General features: G+C 45.3%; 1 protein-coding gene across 1 annotated transcript in view; it reads left to right on the forward strand.

Moving 5' to 3' along the window:
• Positions 1–1,539: 1,539 nt before the first annotated feature.
• The window catches only part of FGF2 (fibroblast growth factor 2), a 39,452-nt gene continuing 23,925 nt past the window's right edge, over positions 1,540–17,066 (forward strand). Inside the window, exon 1 of the mRNA XM_069978578.1 lies at positions 1,540–2,264. Within this exon, the coding sequence (XP_069834679.1) occupies positions 2,087–2,264 (178 nt within the window). The 5' untranslated portion in view covers positions 1,540–2,086. The remainder of the gene's footprint in view (positions 2,265–17,066) is intronic.

Consider the following 17,066-nt stretch of genomic DNA (forward strand, 5'->3'; position numbering starts at 1 on the left):
AGTGAAGACCTGACTACACGGAGGAAGGTAAGAGACCTCCGTCAGTCAGGCCATCCGATCGGGACCCCCGCAGACATGCTGCCGGGGTCCCGATCACCAAGTGACCGAAGATGCTCCGGTCACTTATACTTAAACGCTGCAGCGCGATCGTGGCATTTAAGGGGTTAATGGCGGGCGGCCACGCAATCGCGGCGGCCCGCTAGTGAGGGTAAGGGCCTGGTGCAGACCCTTCTGCGTTAAGGCCCAGGCAGTGGGGGCGTAAATGTACGCCCGTGGTTGTTAAGGGGTTAAGGGCAATTTTAAACCCTTGTTATAAGTAGAACAATCTCAAAATGTTTTCTCTCTTCCGAACACACAGTAAAATAAAAGCTAAATACATCCAAAAATATATATATATTTTGCAGTGGTCTCATTTATACAATAAGGGCCCATTCACCCTGAGGAAAACAGGCGCAGACTCTGCTCAGAATTCCGCCTGCCTCATTGTTCGGTTATAGGGCACCTCCATTCTCCGCGGCTCTCAGCTGAAAGACTTGACATTAATATAATAGAACTACAGTGGTGCCTTGGATTATGAGCATAATTGTTTAGAAACAGCTGAATCTGTGATATTATAAGTTACAGTACAGTATAGCAATCAGCATGTGGAGTATAATGTATAGGAAGTGCATAAACCTGAAAAAAACAGCAGCAGTTTGTAGAAAGAGGATGGAACTGCAGATCCCCATAGTGCAGTAGTGTAGTACAACAGGCTAGAATAGAGAAGCAGGACCGCTGTCAGAGGTCTGTGTGGTCACATGACAGCAATGGGGAGGGGTGTGTTAAGCATGGACCAATCAGGAAGTGAGAATCACGGAGCTGTGCAGGAGGACAGTGACAGAAACTTCCCTATACAGAAGTGTGAATGGTGAAGTGTGAGTGCAGGCACATTATAACAGCAGTGTGTATAGCTGAGTATGAGTGCAGGCAGATTATAGCAGGAATAGAGAGGATGGTAAACACAAGGACTTGCAGAAACTGGAAGAAATGAGCAGGACATATGTGAGCATGGTATAGCAGCACTCTCTGTCCAGAGAGAGAGGGGTTACAGACCCTCCCCCCCCCCCCCTCCCACCCAGCACAGGGAGCTCTTAAACCAAAGCAATGCTCTTAAACTAAGTTACAATTTTGGAAAACTTTGAGGTCTTCTTGCAAAGCGCTCTCAATCAAAGTTACTCATAAACCGAGGTACCACTGTATATTAGTCTCAGGATGCACCTATTATGTTATAGTATTGCCTATCCTATAACAACAGTCATTCCCTGTAACAATTGTAATGTAATACAGGAGGATGAGGCATAAAGTGGCTTCATCCACCGCTGCACAGCCGAGGCCTGACTAGCTACAAACAAAGGCTATTACTGGTGGTTTCATCAGAGTGACGCCTGCCGCTTCCCTCCAGAGCTTTTCTGAAAAGTTTAGCTGAATAATAAAAGTGCTGGCAGCTCCTGCAGCACAAACCCCCACATCTCCTCTCCTGTCGCTCCCTCCTCCTAAGATTGCCCTGCAAAGTAATTCAGTGCTGGGGGGAGGGAGTCTAATGCTGAGAAGTGACTGGCAGAGCCTGTCTAAGAAAATACCCAGGAACACTATACTGCTTCTTATAGTCTAATGTGCTTCCATGTAGCTTCCTGGGAAAATACTGAGTGCTCCCAACATCACTAAGAAGAAGAAGAAGAGGGGGTGGAGGAGGGCTTCACCTATATAAATAAATAAGACCTTTTTTGACAGAACAAGTCCTGATGGTAGTGGGTTGGCCCAGGATGAAAAGCAGCCTGCAGAGTGCCCCCAGCGCCGGCAACCTCTGCTGCCATCACTGAGGACTATGGATGACACTCTTACGATATACAACATCCTCATACTTGCATCATGCCTCTACAGTGACTCCTAAGAGCTGCCAGTAATTGAATGAACAGCGAGGAGGCCCTACCGAGGAGAGACGGTGAACGCAGGACGCCTATCGGAGAGCCCCTACTACCTGCCGGACCTCTCCTCCACCACCGCCACCCTGCCGAAAACTAAGGCAAAACGTTTTTTGGGGGTGGGGATGGCAGCAGGGAGTATCACCACCCTCCCGCCAGCTCCAGATGATGGGGGTAGCACTCCATTTCCCCCAGGAAACTTTAAGGAACCAAAAAGACTCTACTGTAAGAATGGAGGATTCTTCCTTAGGATCAATTCAGATGGGAAAGTCGATGGATCCAGGGAGAAGAGCGATTCGCATAGTAAGTATTGTGACTATTGACTATTATTTACAATTATTTTTTTGTATATTGATTAAATGATGCGGATAAATATTGTGGATTACAATCGAACTATTATTACGTCAATGGAATTTTAATAATTTTTAGTTTGCGGGTAATCTTGGTATTCCAGAGTGACCAATGTTTCTCCTGTTCCGAGGTTAGGTGACGGCTTTTTTAGGAGTCATATAGAACTATTCATCACTAAATCTACATTTTATATAGCCATACACCCTTTGCTGCCTGTCCTCTCCTGCTGTATCTATGTAACCATCACTGTAGTCCATGCATCAGGAAGATTAGGATGAGCAGTGCTGTCAGTCCCATCCCCATGTGGTAAGTGGTAAGATATGTATGTACATATAGCGCCAGTATATTCCGCAGTGCATTCCACTTAGGAGAAGCTAAAAATATACATCATGGCAAATATGTAAAACGGAACATCTGGCAATGATGAAGCACAGGGGAAAGGTTTTTGCCCTTCAGGGTTTGTGACTTTTAGAATAACCTTTGTGATTATCAGTCAATCCCATATTGTTTGCAGAATTCTATAGGGGCCCCCTAGAGTCGCTTTCTCATTGAGTGAGAGGTTAGTTGGGGGAAAGATCAGAAGAAACCTGAGAAAATATTACTTTACTGAAAGAGTAGTAGACGCTTGGAACAAACTTTCAGCAGAGGTGGTTGGTAAATCTACAATAACAGCATGAAAACCTGCCTGGGATAAACATATATCTATCCTAAGGTAATAAGAAGGGGAATACTAAAAGGGCTGACTAGATGGACCCAGTGGTCTTTTGCTTCCGACTATATTCTATGAGGGAGATTTATCAAACATGGTGTAAAGTGAAACTGGTTCAGTCGCCACTAGCAACCAATCAGATTCCACCTTTCTTTCCTCACAGACTCTATGGGAAGAAAGGTGGAATCTGATTGGTTGCTAGGGGTGACTGAGCCAGTTTCACTTTACACCATGTTTGATAAATCTCCCCCATAGTCCTTACATCAGTCTTTTTTCAACCAAAATCAGGAGTGAAATTGATAATTATAACACTTCGGGAACATATGAGGGAAGGCGGCCGTATTGTAAATTATACAGCCGCTAATAATGATCATGATTTATTATTTATTTAACAAGATAGCTGCGTTTGCCCGATATGTTCTTGAAGTGGCAGCTAAGCCTTACAGTGTTTTCATCTTTTTCTATCAAATCAACTGGTTCCAGAAAGTTATATAGAATTGTAATTTACTTCTATTTAAAAATCTCCAGTCTTCCAGTACTTATCAGCTGCTGTATGTCCTGCAGGAAGTGGTGTATTCTTTCCTCTCTGCTGCCACCTCTGTCCATGTCAGAACCTGTCCAGAGCAGGAGCAAATCCCCATAGAAAACCCCTCCTGTTCTGGACAGTTCCTGACATAGACAGAGATGGCAGCAGAGGGCACTGTGTCAGACTGAAAATAAAGCGCCACTTCCTGCAGGACATACAGCATGGGAAGATTTTTAAATAGAAGAAAATAACAAATCTGTATAACTTTCTGAAACCAGTTGATTTGAAAGAAAAAGATTTTCACCAGAGTACCCCTTTAAATTGCAGCACTTCCTTGGCCTGCCCAGTCACCAGCCAATCAAGCATTTATGGGATTCTAGCTTTAGCATCCTATGAGTGTGAATCTACAGGTCCAGCTGCAACATCTGTGTGCAAACGTACTACAGGATGCCACACAGAACCTGTATACCTCCATGTCCACCTGTATCTCATCTTGTATCCAGCCCATTATACTGAGCGTATGGATAGTCACACAAAAAAAAAAAAAAAAGGCCAATTAAGAAGAATGTATGTCATCTGGGAGAGCAGGGATGCCAGCTGGTTAGCCTGCCGCGGACTGACTGCCAACCGCAGGGGGATAAAACATAACATTGGTCTGATCTGTCAGCACTTTGCTGTAATCCTTTAGCTGTAGTGAGTGCAAACCCGGACAATGTGATGTAAGGCCGGTCACTAGTACAGATCAGCCTCGTATCAGTTGGTATACGTATGAAAAAGTTTGGTAACGTAAAATAGGGGCAAAAATCGAACCATTGTCGATCAAGAACTATGTGCCATGTATTTATATACAAGGAGGCCTGTTGTGTTGCTTTGATGTTTTTGTAGTTTTTTTTATAGTAATGCACATGTGTCAGATTCTTACCATCAAATCTAGCCTTATTTTTTTAAGGGGTACTCCAGTGAAAATAGTGTGAACCATCCCACTACGATAAGGTGGCCTCATTCCCGGGATGGATCCTACACTGTACTTTGGCCTCTGCATGGTTAATAATAAGCCATGTTGAAGGACCATCAGCAAAATTTCCCTAAATATTCCAAGTCGTGTAGTGCTTCTCATCTCTCCCATGGTCTGTGATCACCATCCCTTCCATACGCTATAAAAGGAGACCCATTCTCCATCACTGTTTGTACAAAATTTTGTGATCATGTTTTATTTATGGGCACAAGCCGCCTGTCCGCTGATCTTCTCAGTGCTGGATACAATTCTCCTTTGCCCCATTGTCTCTAGTGGTGTCATCTATCCTCCTACCTGCCTTCCCCTGACAGCTGGCCTATGTGTATGGTTAAAGGGGATGGTAACTTTATAGTAAAATTGTTCAGTGTACAGTATTAGTAAGTGTACTCACTGTATATACTGACAGCAGCTCCCTGTGTACTCACTATATATACTGACAGCAGCTCCCTGTGTACTCACTGTATATACTGACAGCAGCTCCCTGTGTACTCACTGTATATACTGACGGCAGCTCTCTGTGTACTCACTGTATATACTGACAGCAGCACCCTGTGTACTCACTGTATATACTGACAGCAGCTTCCTGTGTACTCACTGTATATACTGACAGCAGCTTCCTGTGTACTCACTGTATATACTGACAGCAGCTCCCTGTGTACTCACTGTATATACTGACAGCAGCTCTCTGTGTACTCACTGTATATACTGACAGCAGCTCCCTGTGTACTCACTGTGTATACTGACAGCAGCTCTCTGTGTACTCACTGTATATACTGACAGCAGCTCCCTGTGTACTCACTGTATATACTGACAGCAGCTCCCTGTGTACTCACTGTATATACTGACGGCAGCTCCCTGTGTACTCACTGTATATACTGACGGCAGCTCCCTGTGTACTCACTGTATATACTGACAGCAGCTCCCTATATACTCACTGTATATACTGACAGCAGCTCCCTGTGTACTCACTGTATATACTGACAGCAGCTTCCTGTGTACTCACTGCATATACTGACAGCAGCTCCCTGTGTACTCACTGTATATACTGACAGCAGCTCCCTGTGTACCTCATAGAGCTAATATCAGGCTCCCCTCCTCCAGGCTGTACTGCACTGCTCGGTGGTGTTCCTGTCCATTAAATGGCCGACATGGAGGAGCATGTGACCATGCCCCGTCCCTCAGTGTCCACCACTTAGCCTGTATATGTCTATGGAGGACACAGGGGGTGGGGCATGGTCACATGCTCCTCCATGTCAGCCATTTTATGGACAGAAACAAAACAGAGTAGGGCAGCCCAGCCTGGAGGAAGGGAGTCTGATATTAGCTCTATGAGGTACACAGGGAGCTGCTGTCAGTATATACAGTGATTACAGGGAGCTACTGTCAGTATATACAGTGATTACACTTACTAATACTGTACACTGACCTATTTTACTATAAAGTGGCCAACCCCTTTAAGGTCAAACACTACAGCAACAGATTGAACAGTAACAAATGGAATGATAAATGATGTGGAAATTGAAATTTAAATGTTTTCAGCCACACAACCAGTGTAGAAAATGTGATTATATTTTATTTATTTATTTATTTATTTATTTATTTATTTTAGTTATTTTGGCTAGCTGGTGAGTTAGATCACTAGGAAGCCTATGAGCAGAGGTCATCCTCTATGCAGCAGTCCTCCCTCTATGCAGCAGTCCTCCCTCTATGCAGCAGTCCTCCCTCTATGCAGCAGTCCTCCCTCTATGCAGCAGTCCTCCCACTATACAGCAGTCCTCCCTCTATGCAGCAGTCCTCCCACTATACAGCAGTCCTCCCTCTATGCAGCAGCTTTCCTCCCTCTATGCAGCAGTCCTCCCTCTATGCAGCAGCCCTCCCTCCATGCAGCAGTCCTCCCACTATGCAGCAGCCCTCCCTCTATGCAGCAGTCCTCCCACTATGCAGCAGCCCTCCCTCTATGCAGCAGTCCTCCCTCTATGCAGCAGTCCTCCCACTATGCAGCAGCCCTCCCTCTATGCAGCAGTCCTCCCTCTATGCAGCAGTCCTCCCACTATGCAGCAGCCCTCCCTCTATGCAGCAGTCCTCCCTCTATGCAGCAGCTTTCCTCCCACTATGCAGCAGTCCTCCCACTATGCAGCAGTCCTCCCTCTATGCAGCAGTCCTCTCTCTATGCAGCAGCCCTCCCTCTATGCAGCAGTCCTCCCTCTATGCAGCAGCTTTCCTCCCTCTATGTAGCAGTCTTCCCTCTATGCAGCAGTCCTCCCTCTAAGCAGCTGTCCTCCCTCTAAGCAGCTGTCCTCCCTCTATGCAGCAGCTTTCCTCCCTCTATGCAGCAGTCCTCCCTCTATGCAGCAGCTTTCCTCCCTCTATGTAGCAGTCTTCCCTCTATGCAGCAGTCCTCCCTCTAAGCAGCTGTCCTCCCTCTATGCAGCAGCTGTCCTCCCTCTATGCAGCAGCTTTCCTCCCTCTATGCAGCAGCTTTCCTCCCTCTATGCAGCAGCTTTCCTCCCTCTATGCAGCAGTCCTCCCTCTATGCAGCAGTCATCCCTCTATGCAGCAGTCCTCCATCTATGCAGCAGTCCTCCCAGGAATTTCTTTGGTAATAGCCCAAGGAGCTCAGGGCTCTCTGATCTCTCTTAGACTTTATTCTCACATGCCTCTAGAAGTATACAGTCTTTTTTTATAATCAACGGCACAGAACAGAATAAACACACGGCACTTAGACACATATATCTTCTTGTGCTGATCTTATACATAGCACAAGCCACCTGCTGCAAAGTCAAAGAACAAAACTACGTAGAACAGACTGGCGCTGGCACGGGGATTCCGATGCCGTTTTCCTTTTTTGAACCGCCGCCCGGTTCCCGCGTATGGCGCTGGTCTATTCCCAAGCCTCGACCTGGCATGAAACACTGGAGGTGGCCCACAGTGTGACGAAACCTCCTCCCCTCTGTGATGCGGCTCCATTAGAATCAGTGGAGTAGCGTCACAGAGGGAAAGGGAGATCGTCACACTGGGGGGCAGCGGCCAGCCTCCAGTGCTTCATGCCGGGGTCGGTGCTTGGGAATATACTGGCAACCCTGCACTAGCGCCAGTCTGTTCATGTAAAAAAAAAAAAAAAAAAGCAGTGCACCCAGTGGTACATTCGTTTTGAATACCAGTTAGCTTCAAAAGAGCCAATAATTAAGTGGAAAAAGATTTTATGAAAAATTCAACCAGTATACACTACCGTTCAAAAGTTCGGGGTCACCCAAACAATTTTGTGTTTTCCATGAAAAGTCACACTTATTCACCACCATACGTTGTGAAATGAATAGAAAATAGAGTCAAGACATTGACAAGGTTAGAAATAATGATTTGTATATGAAATAACATTGTTCTTCCATCACACTTTGCTTTCGTCAAAGAATCCTCCTTTTGCAGCAATTCCAGCATTGCACACCTTTGGCATTCTAGCTATTAATCTGTTGGGGTAAGCTGGAGAAAGTGCACCCCACGCTTCTAGAAGCAGCTCCCACAAGTTGGATTGGTTGGATGGGCACTTCTGGCGTACCATACGGTCCAGCTGCTCCCACAACAGCTCAATGGGGTGGTGATCTGGTGACTGTGCTGGCCACTCCATTACCTATGATAGAATACCAGCTGCTGCTTCTGCTGTAAATAGTTCTTGCACAATTTGGAGGTGTGTTTAGGGTCATTGTCCTGTTGTAGGATGAAATTGGCTCCAATCAAGCGCTGTCCACTGGGTATGGCATGGCGGTGCAGAGTGATGGCCTTCCTTATTCAGAATCCCTTTTACCCTGTACAAATCTCCCACCTTACCAGCACCAACCCCAGACCATCACATTACCTCCACCATGCTAACAGATGGCGTCAGGCATTCTTCCAGCATCTTTTCATTTCTTCTGCGTCTCACAAACCTTCTTCTTTGTGATCCAAACACCTCAAACTTGGATTCATCCGTCCACAACACTTTTTTCCAGTCTTCCTCTGTCCAATGTCTGTGTTCTTTTGCCCATCTTAATCTTTTTCTTTTATTGGCCAGTCTCAGATATGGCTTTTTCTTTGCCACTCTGCCCTGAAGCCCAAAATCCCGCAGCCGCCTCTTCACTGTAGATGTTGACACTGGTGTTTTGCGGGTACTATTTACTGAAGATGCCAGTTGGGGACCTGTGAGACGTCTGTTTCTCAAACTAGAGACTCTAATGTGCTTATCTTCTTGCTTAGTTGTACAACGCGGCCTCCCACTTCTTTTTCTACTCTGGTTAGAGCCTGTTTGTGCTGTCCTATGAAGGGAGTAGTACACACCGTTGTAGGAAATCTTCAATTTCTTAGCAATTTCTCGCATGGAATATCCTTCATTTCTAAGAACAAGAATAGACTGTCGAGTTTCAGATGAAAGTTCTCTTTTTCTGGCCATTTTGAGCGTTTAATTGACCCCACAAATGTGATGCTCCAGAAACACAATCTGCTCAAAGGAAGGTCAGTTTTGTAGCTTCTGTAACGAGCTAGACTGTTTTCAGATGTGTGAACATGATTGCACAAGGGTTTTCTAATCATCAATTAGCCTTCTGAGCCAATGAGCAAACACATTGTACCATTAGAACACTGGAGTGATAGTTGCTGGAAATGGGCCTCTATACACCTATGTAGATATTGCACCAAAAACCAGACAATTACAGCTAGAATAGTCATTTACCACATTAGCAATGTATAGAGTGTATTTGTTAAAAGTTAGGGCTAGTTTAAAGTTATCTTCATTGAAAAGTACAGTGCTTTTCCTTAAAAAATAAGGACATTTCAATGTGACCCCCAAACTTTTGAACGGTAGTGTATAAATAGGTAAAAAGTATATAGGAAATGGCTATTGGGCATATATATATATATATATATATATATATATATATATATACACACACACACATATTTATATTTGTTACACCTACACACATAACATGAAAGTTCAGCTGTATGTGGTACTGGGTAAATCAGGACTAATATTTGTTCATTGCAAAATTTCTGGGACTAATTGTGGGGGTGCATTGTAAAAGTCCTACCGTAGGCTCCATACAGAGCTTTACTTTATTTAGGAGCCTAATGCTGCGTTTACACAGAACGATAATTCGCCCGATCGTACAATTAACGATTTCAAAGTAACATGTTTTTTTTTTTTTATAACAACCAGCGTTTAGATTGAACAATATATTGTACAGAAAAATCGTTTTGCAATCGCTTAGGCCTATCTTGCACATAAGTAAAATCGGTAAACGACGTTTGATCGTTCGCTGCGTTTACACGTACGATTATCGTTCAATTCGATCGTTATCGTGCATATTTGCACGATAATCATTCATTGTAAACGCAGCATTAGGTCATCCATGTGCAAACAGTAGTTCCTCTATAAGGGCGGGTTCACACTACGGAATTCTCGCGGACAATGTCCGCGGAATTCCGTCAGCTGTCCGCCCGCACATCTGGGCGCCTTTCCGCCGGCCCCATAGACACCATTCTATGGGCGGCGTATTCTGCTATACGCTGAAAGAAGTGTCATGTGACTTCTTTCAGCGGATCGCGGAATACGCCGGCCCATAGAATGATGTCTATGGAGCCGGCGGAAAAGCGCGTGCCCGTGCGAGCGGACAACTGAAGGAATTCCGCGGACATTGTCCGCGAGAATTCCGTAGTGTGAACCCGCCCTAACAGTGCTTCTCATTTCCAGTCCTCAGGCCTTACCAACAGGTCATGTTTTGAGGATTTCCTTAGTATGTCACAGGTGATATAATTATAGTCAGTGCATCAGGTATTATCACAGCTGTCCTTTGTATGGGATATCCTCAAATCATGACCTGTTCGTCAGGCCCGAGGACTGGAATTAAGAAGCACTGCTCTATAGCATGGGTGTCAAACTTAGACCCTCAGACTGCTGCAAAAATACAATTCCCATCAATACCTGGACAGCTAAAGCTTTGTTGGTCGAGGCATGATGGGAATTATAGTTATGCAACAGCTGAAGGGCCACAAATTTGACACACCTGCCCTATATGATGTCATCTTCCATAATTCTGCATCCAAGCCTGAGGCCTCCGGTGTCTGTGGCTACCATCGGGACTCTGCGATCAAATCTCAAAGCCCCAATGGTTATCAGACAGAGAATTCTCCCTTTGTAGAGAGAGACTTCTCTGTCTGAAGCCTTATAGATGCCGCGGTCATGCTGACTGCAGTATCTATAGGGTTAACTGTCAGCACCGGAGCGGGGCTCGGGGGCTGACAGTTGCAGCAAGTCCTTGGCCATCACTGACTGGCTATCATCGGCCCATGTAATAGTACTAGAGATGAGCGAACCAGGTTCGGGTTTGAGTCCATCCAAACCCGAACGTTCGGCATTTGAGTGGGGGCTGCTGAACTTGGATAAAGCTCTAAGGTTGTCTGGAAAACATGGAGACAGCCAATGACTATATCCATGATTTCCACATAGCCTTAGGGCTTTATCCAAGTTCAGCAGCCACCGCTAATCAAATGCCGAAAGTTCGGGTTCGGATTGACTCGAGCATGCTCCAGGTTCGCTCATCTCTAAATAGTACCCTAAGTGCTGTACAACGCACTATTTTTTTGTGTCATTGCTTATAGCATAAAGATACAGTCAAGTAAAGACACCTTGTGTACTTTAAAAAAAAAAATATTTTAACATGGATATATCAGTATTTACTTAACGTAAATTCCAAATCTACTCTAAAAACGTGACCTTTCAGGAGGGTATTTTTTTTCTGTTCTAATTTGACTCCTAGCTGCTATGTAAACATGTAGGGACATTTGATAAGGGGTTAAAAACCAAGAAAACTCTGCTTATTTGCGTTAGTAGCAGATCAGGAAATGGAGTGTTTTTCTCCCCATAATGACCTCTTATTTATACCTGATGGATCAGCACGCAGTCCTGAGTATATCATTATGCACACTGACATCCCCATTCATGAAAACAAGTCCAGTCACAAATTGGAGACACTGTCCAACACCTCCATCAGATTCCAACATTAGAGAAAACTCTTACTTCTTTAGCCATCACTGGTTTTTATACAGATGGCCCAATAGTCCAATCTGCCCATTGTTGGGTTAGGCTGAGTTCACACTACGTTTTTGCAATCCAAGAAAAACGGGTGGAAAATGGATGACTTTGTGTGCATCCATTTTGATCTGTTTTTCCATTGAAAAGGATCAAAAAAAGGATCAAAATGGATTTGTTTTTTTAACAGACATAAAAAGTAACTGATCTCGTTTTGATCCTTTTTAAAAAAAAAATGAAAATAATGGAAGTTAAAGGGGTATTCCCCCAAAAATTTTTATTGCATTAATAGCTTTCCATCTTTCCTATATCAATTTATTATAGATTCTGCACAGTTTTGCTGTTATCCAGATGCATTCACCCCCACGGAATGCATAGAATCATTAAAGCTCAGTCCAACCCGACACGCTCCCTGCTCCTGGTCCCCACCCTCCAAGACGGCATCACGTGTCCTCCATCTCTTCAATAGGCCGGGTTAGCGACTCTAACTCAGTCCACTGAAGAAAGGGAGAACAGTGAGACGCTGACATCTGCTGCTACTGATCAGTGTCTCCCGACTCCCCCCCCCCCAGCTCAACTGTGGCCCCTGACGTTTCCCCCCCCCCTGGGGGAGACAATGCCCATGTGCTGAAGGTGTACGGGACTCACCCGCGGCACCCCACACCCCCCCAGACTCACCCGTGGCAGCCCACCTCATACGCGGCACCCCTCCCCCCCCCCCCCAGGGCTTACCCACAGAAACCCCCCCGGACTCACCCGCGGCATCCCACACACCCCCTGGACTCACCCGCGGCACCCCGCACCCCCCGGACTCACCCGCGACACTGAAGTCCCGTCCCCCCCAGAACTCATCCACGGGACTCCTACTTCCTTGGGATGTGTACTTTGGCAGAGTGGCAGAGCTGCGGCAGGGCTTCGGCAAGGATTGCGGCCGGTGAGTTCCGGGTTCTGCTGAAGCCCTGCCGCGGCTCTGCCACTCTGCCAAAGTACACATCGCCCAGGAAGTAGGAGTCCCGTGGATGAGTTCTGGGGGGGACGGGACTTCAGTGTCGCGGGTGAGTCCGGGGGGGGGGGAAGGGTGCCGCGGGTGAGTCCGGGGGGGGTGTGGGGTGCCGCGGGTGAGTCCGGGGGGGTGTGGGGTGCCGCGGGTAAGCCCTGGGGGGGAGGGGTGCTGCGTATGAGGTGGGGTGCTGCGGATGAGTCCGGTACACCTCCAGCCCATGGGCATTGTCTCCCCCAGGGGAGGGGCAACATCAGGGGCCACAGTTGAGCTGGGGGGGGGGGGGGGAGTCGGGAGACACTGATCAGTAGCAGCAGCTGTCAGTGTCCTCCCAGCCCCTGGAACTCACCAGCGGCAGAACGTCCCCCCCTGCGCAGTGAAGGTGTGTGGTGTCCACGGCTGCACACTAGGCAGTATGTTTAGTTTCTGTAACACTTGGGCTGGCAGCTGACCTGCGGCCCCCCCATAACTCCTCTCTGCTATGCAACTCACTCAACTCTCCTACATCATGGACCAATCAGGCATAAGCAATGCATGATGGGAGATGTAGTTTTCTGGCCGACGCCATGTTGAATATAGATCAGCTTTTAAAAAAAAAACTTGTAACTATGGAACGGAAGCAGCTAGAAAGACGGGAGATGGCTCAAAATTCTCAGGGGGGCTTGGTGAGTAAGACCAGCTAGGTTAGGGAGCATATTATTTTTTTAGGTCTTGGGGGGATACCCCTTTAATGGAAAAACTGATCAAAACAGATGCACACAAATGTATCGTTTTTTGTTTTTTTTTCATCCATCATTTCTAGAGATGAGCGAACCTCGATTATGCTCGAGTCCATCCGAGCCCGATCGTTCGGCATTTGATTAGCGGTGGCTGCTGAAGTTGGATAAAGCTCTAAGGTTGTCTGGAAAACATGGAGACAGCCAATGACTATATCCATGTTTTCCACATAGCCTTAGGGCTTTATCCAACTTCAGCAGCCACCGCTAATCAAATGCCGAACGATCAGGCTCGGATGGACTCCAGCATGCTCGAGGTTTACTCATCTCTTGTCATTTCCCCTCTTAGCTGTGAAAAATCTGATCCTGTGTTTGGTCAAAAAAAGAAATACAAGAAAACCCATTTCCTAAAGGGGGGTTACATTTCCTCAAATGTACCGGGGGGTTGCAATATTTTATTGTCCTTTCCATATGCATCTACATCATAAAATACAGACACCTTTTTCTGCTAATAACCCTCACAAAAAATAGTGTTCCACTTTAAATGGTTTGACAATGAGCCCATTGATGAAAATGGTTGCCTGGACTAAGAAAAAAAAATGAGATGACTTAAAGGGCATGAATGATTATGGAAGATTGCTGGTCATTTCCACCAAAATCTGACCCAAATCACTCCTTAAACAAATTTCTTCTGTTTGAAATTGCGAACAAAATGTTCCAAAATAAAGTGAGGGGCAGAATTATTGGAAGGATTGAGAGAACAGTGGATAAATACATACTTACTGTTCTGGGGGATTATGGGAACAGGAAACTATTAAGAAAGAGTTCTAGGTGAGTGCGAAAATGTAGAACTGAAAGACATCCGTCTGAACAGATTCCCTGAAAGATAATATATCGGAGGACATCAGCCTGCTATCCATCCAATAGTAATTATTCCAGAATAAAAAAAAACAGAATATAAAATTTCACATTAGTGGGTTATTTATGTGTGCTAGGGTAACATTAATGTACAGTATGGAGTGGCTAGGGCATAAAGGCATCCAGCAAGGGGATCTCAGACAATGATCTTACAACATACAGCAACCTATATACTATGTTTGAGGTGTGGTGGAGGGTGGAGTCCGTTTTAAAATTCCTTAAAGGGGTACTCCACTTGTTTGTAATACGTTTGTATTACATGAATTGGGCCACATCCTGACTGCTAAAAATTCTCACTTCCTGGTCCACATGGTCCACTTCCTAGTCTACAATCCTCTGTATTCCCCCTCCCTTCTGAGACCAAAGTCACATGATCTGTCTCTTCTGTTGGGAGGCAAGCTGTAACATGTCATCTGTAACCCCGCCCTTCACTGATATAACACCAATCAGTGAGCACCTGGCCAAGGAGAGGGGAAACAACAAAACAGTGACAGCCTCCTGAGCAGTGTAGGGAAAAAGAAACACAGTTGTTTAATCTATCACTCTCTTTCTAATCTATCTATGTGGATTGATGGATAAATAGATATTTTGTTTACAGTGTAAGGCCATGTTCATATGGCGTAAGACACCGGCCGCTCTGTAACCCGGCCAGGTCACAGAAGGGCCGGTGTCCTGGATTGGGAATTGGGATGTGGGCCACACGTTCCATTGTGTGCACTAACAGGTTTTCTGCAGCTGCTATTCAGTGAATAGTGGCCGCAGAAAACTGACATGTCAGTTTTTTTGTGGTGCCTCTAGGGACCCTGGCCGGAGTGTATACTATGTCCGGGATTCCCTTACGCACTACGTAAGTTCAGTAGTAATCACGGCCGTTGTTGCACTATGGAACTTATGTAGTGTGAACATAGCCTAAAGCAGAAGCAGATTAAGCCAGCGATGGGCAAATACTACAAGATGAGGCTTATACTTGGCAGTTGGCTCTGAGCTGCAATGTATGCTGGTTCCCGGCTGGTGCCATCTTGGATATAGATCAGCTTTGAGAAAAACTTGTAACTCAGGAACAGCAGCAGCTAAAAAGACAGGAGGTAGCTCAAAATACTCTTACCAAAATACGCGAAATACCCCTTTTAAAGTCCTGTATTCCTATTATCAGATTGCTCCCTCTTGGAGTATATACCCCTTAATATTTTCCTACTTTGATCCATCTAATGTTTCACTCTAGGTCGATTGTGTTTGTGCCTTTAGTACAGTTACCATCACAAGACTCTGCCCACCCCTATTCCCATTTTTCAGCCTCTATTCTTGCTTATTCAATCTGTGACTCTTACGCCTGTTTTCTGAAAATGAGACGATGGGTGTGAATGTATGAATAAGAAATGGACTGAGGTGACTGGCTAGTCATATGGAATAATGTCATGCAGTTTGTATTATCCCAAGTTGTACTGGTGGGCTGTGGGCTGCTGTGTCTGGATATTAATACAGTAATGGGAAAACATTAGTAGTCAAAAGAAGTATTCTACTACTCTGTATTATTGAGTTTTCCTAGAATTCCATCAATAGATACAACTCTGTTCTCGATAGACTAAATGCAGAACAGAGTTATATCTATTGATGGAATTCTAGGAAAATTCAATAATACAGAGTAGTAGAATACATCCAACATCCAACACATCTCCAATATGTTGGATGACAAACACTCATGATCAGCAGTTATTGCTAGAATCAATGAAGCCGCGTCACAGAGGGGAGGGGATATTGCCATACTGGGGGGCGGTGGGCCGGCCCCCAGTGCTTCGGGGCGGGACAGTGCTCGGTGAAAAAACAGCGTTGAGTGCGGGAATCGGACGGCAGTTAGAAGAAGAAAAGGATCGTTTAATATGTACCTGTTGTTATAAAAAACTTTTGACATGCCATAGTTCTGGGTCTGAACACCACTCAGACTTGGACCAATCAAAACTTTTGACTTGTCTCTATTTACCGATCAGTAGATAGAGCGGGGAGGGGACCACAGCGGCAGCGCATCCTCTTTCCGCTTAAAAAATGAGTCGGACTTATAATTGGCTCCTATGCAGCTCAACTCTTTTTTTAGTCGGGAGAGGTGGCCAGAAAAATGGGACATATAAATACAAATTGTCTGATTCTTCAGGTGTAACTTATCCTAAAGTTATCTAGTTAAGTAGGAGTATATTTCATGATTGTTATTGTAATAAACATTCAAGACTTTATTACTGTATCTTGGATAAAAAGTGTAATACAGTGGCACCTTGGCTTAAGAGTAACTTGGTTTAAGAGATCACAGTTTTTCAAAATTGTGACTTGGTTTAAGAGCATTGCTTTGGTTTAAGAGCTCCCTGTACTGGGTGGGAGGGGGAGGGGCATGGTCTGCATAGCGAGGTCTACAGCCCTGTACTCTGACCCAGGAAGTCTCCCTCACCTTCCAAATCATAGCAGATCCACCTCAGGCTGGGGCTTACATCAGGGGACAGGACTGTGGAGGTAATCTCTCCATAGCTGTAACCCCTCTCTCCCCGGACAGAGAGTGCTGTATGTATGTGCCCACATCTGCCCTGCTCATTCCTTCATGCTCCCTGCAGTCTCTACCAGTACTTGTGTTTCCCATTCTCTCCATTACTGTACAGTAACTTATAATATCACAGATTCTGCTGTATCTAAATGTTTTTTTTTATTAGTTTTACATGTTATTCAGAATAATAAATCATTATTTTTGGGGTGTGGAACCAATTATCTGCATTTCTATGATTTCTTATGGGAAAATTTGCTTTGGTGTAAGAGTGGATTTGGATTACAAGCAC

This window comes from Dendropsophus ebraccatus, chromosome 7 (genome assembly GCF_027789765.1).
Source record: "Dendropsophus ebraccatus isolate aDenEbr1 chromosome 7, aDenEbr1.pat, whole genome shotgun sequence".
In the NCBI taxonomy this organism is placed as follows: domain Eukaryota; kingdom Metazoa; phylum Chordata; class Amphibia; order Anura; family Hylidae; genus Dendropsophus; species Dendropsophus ebraccatus.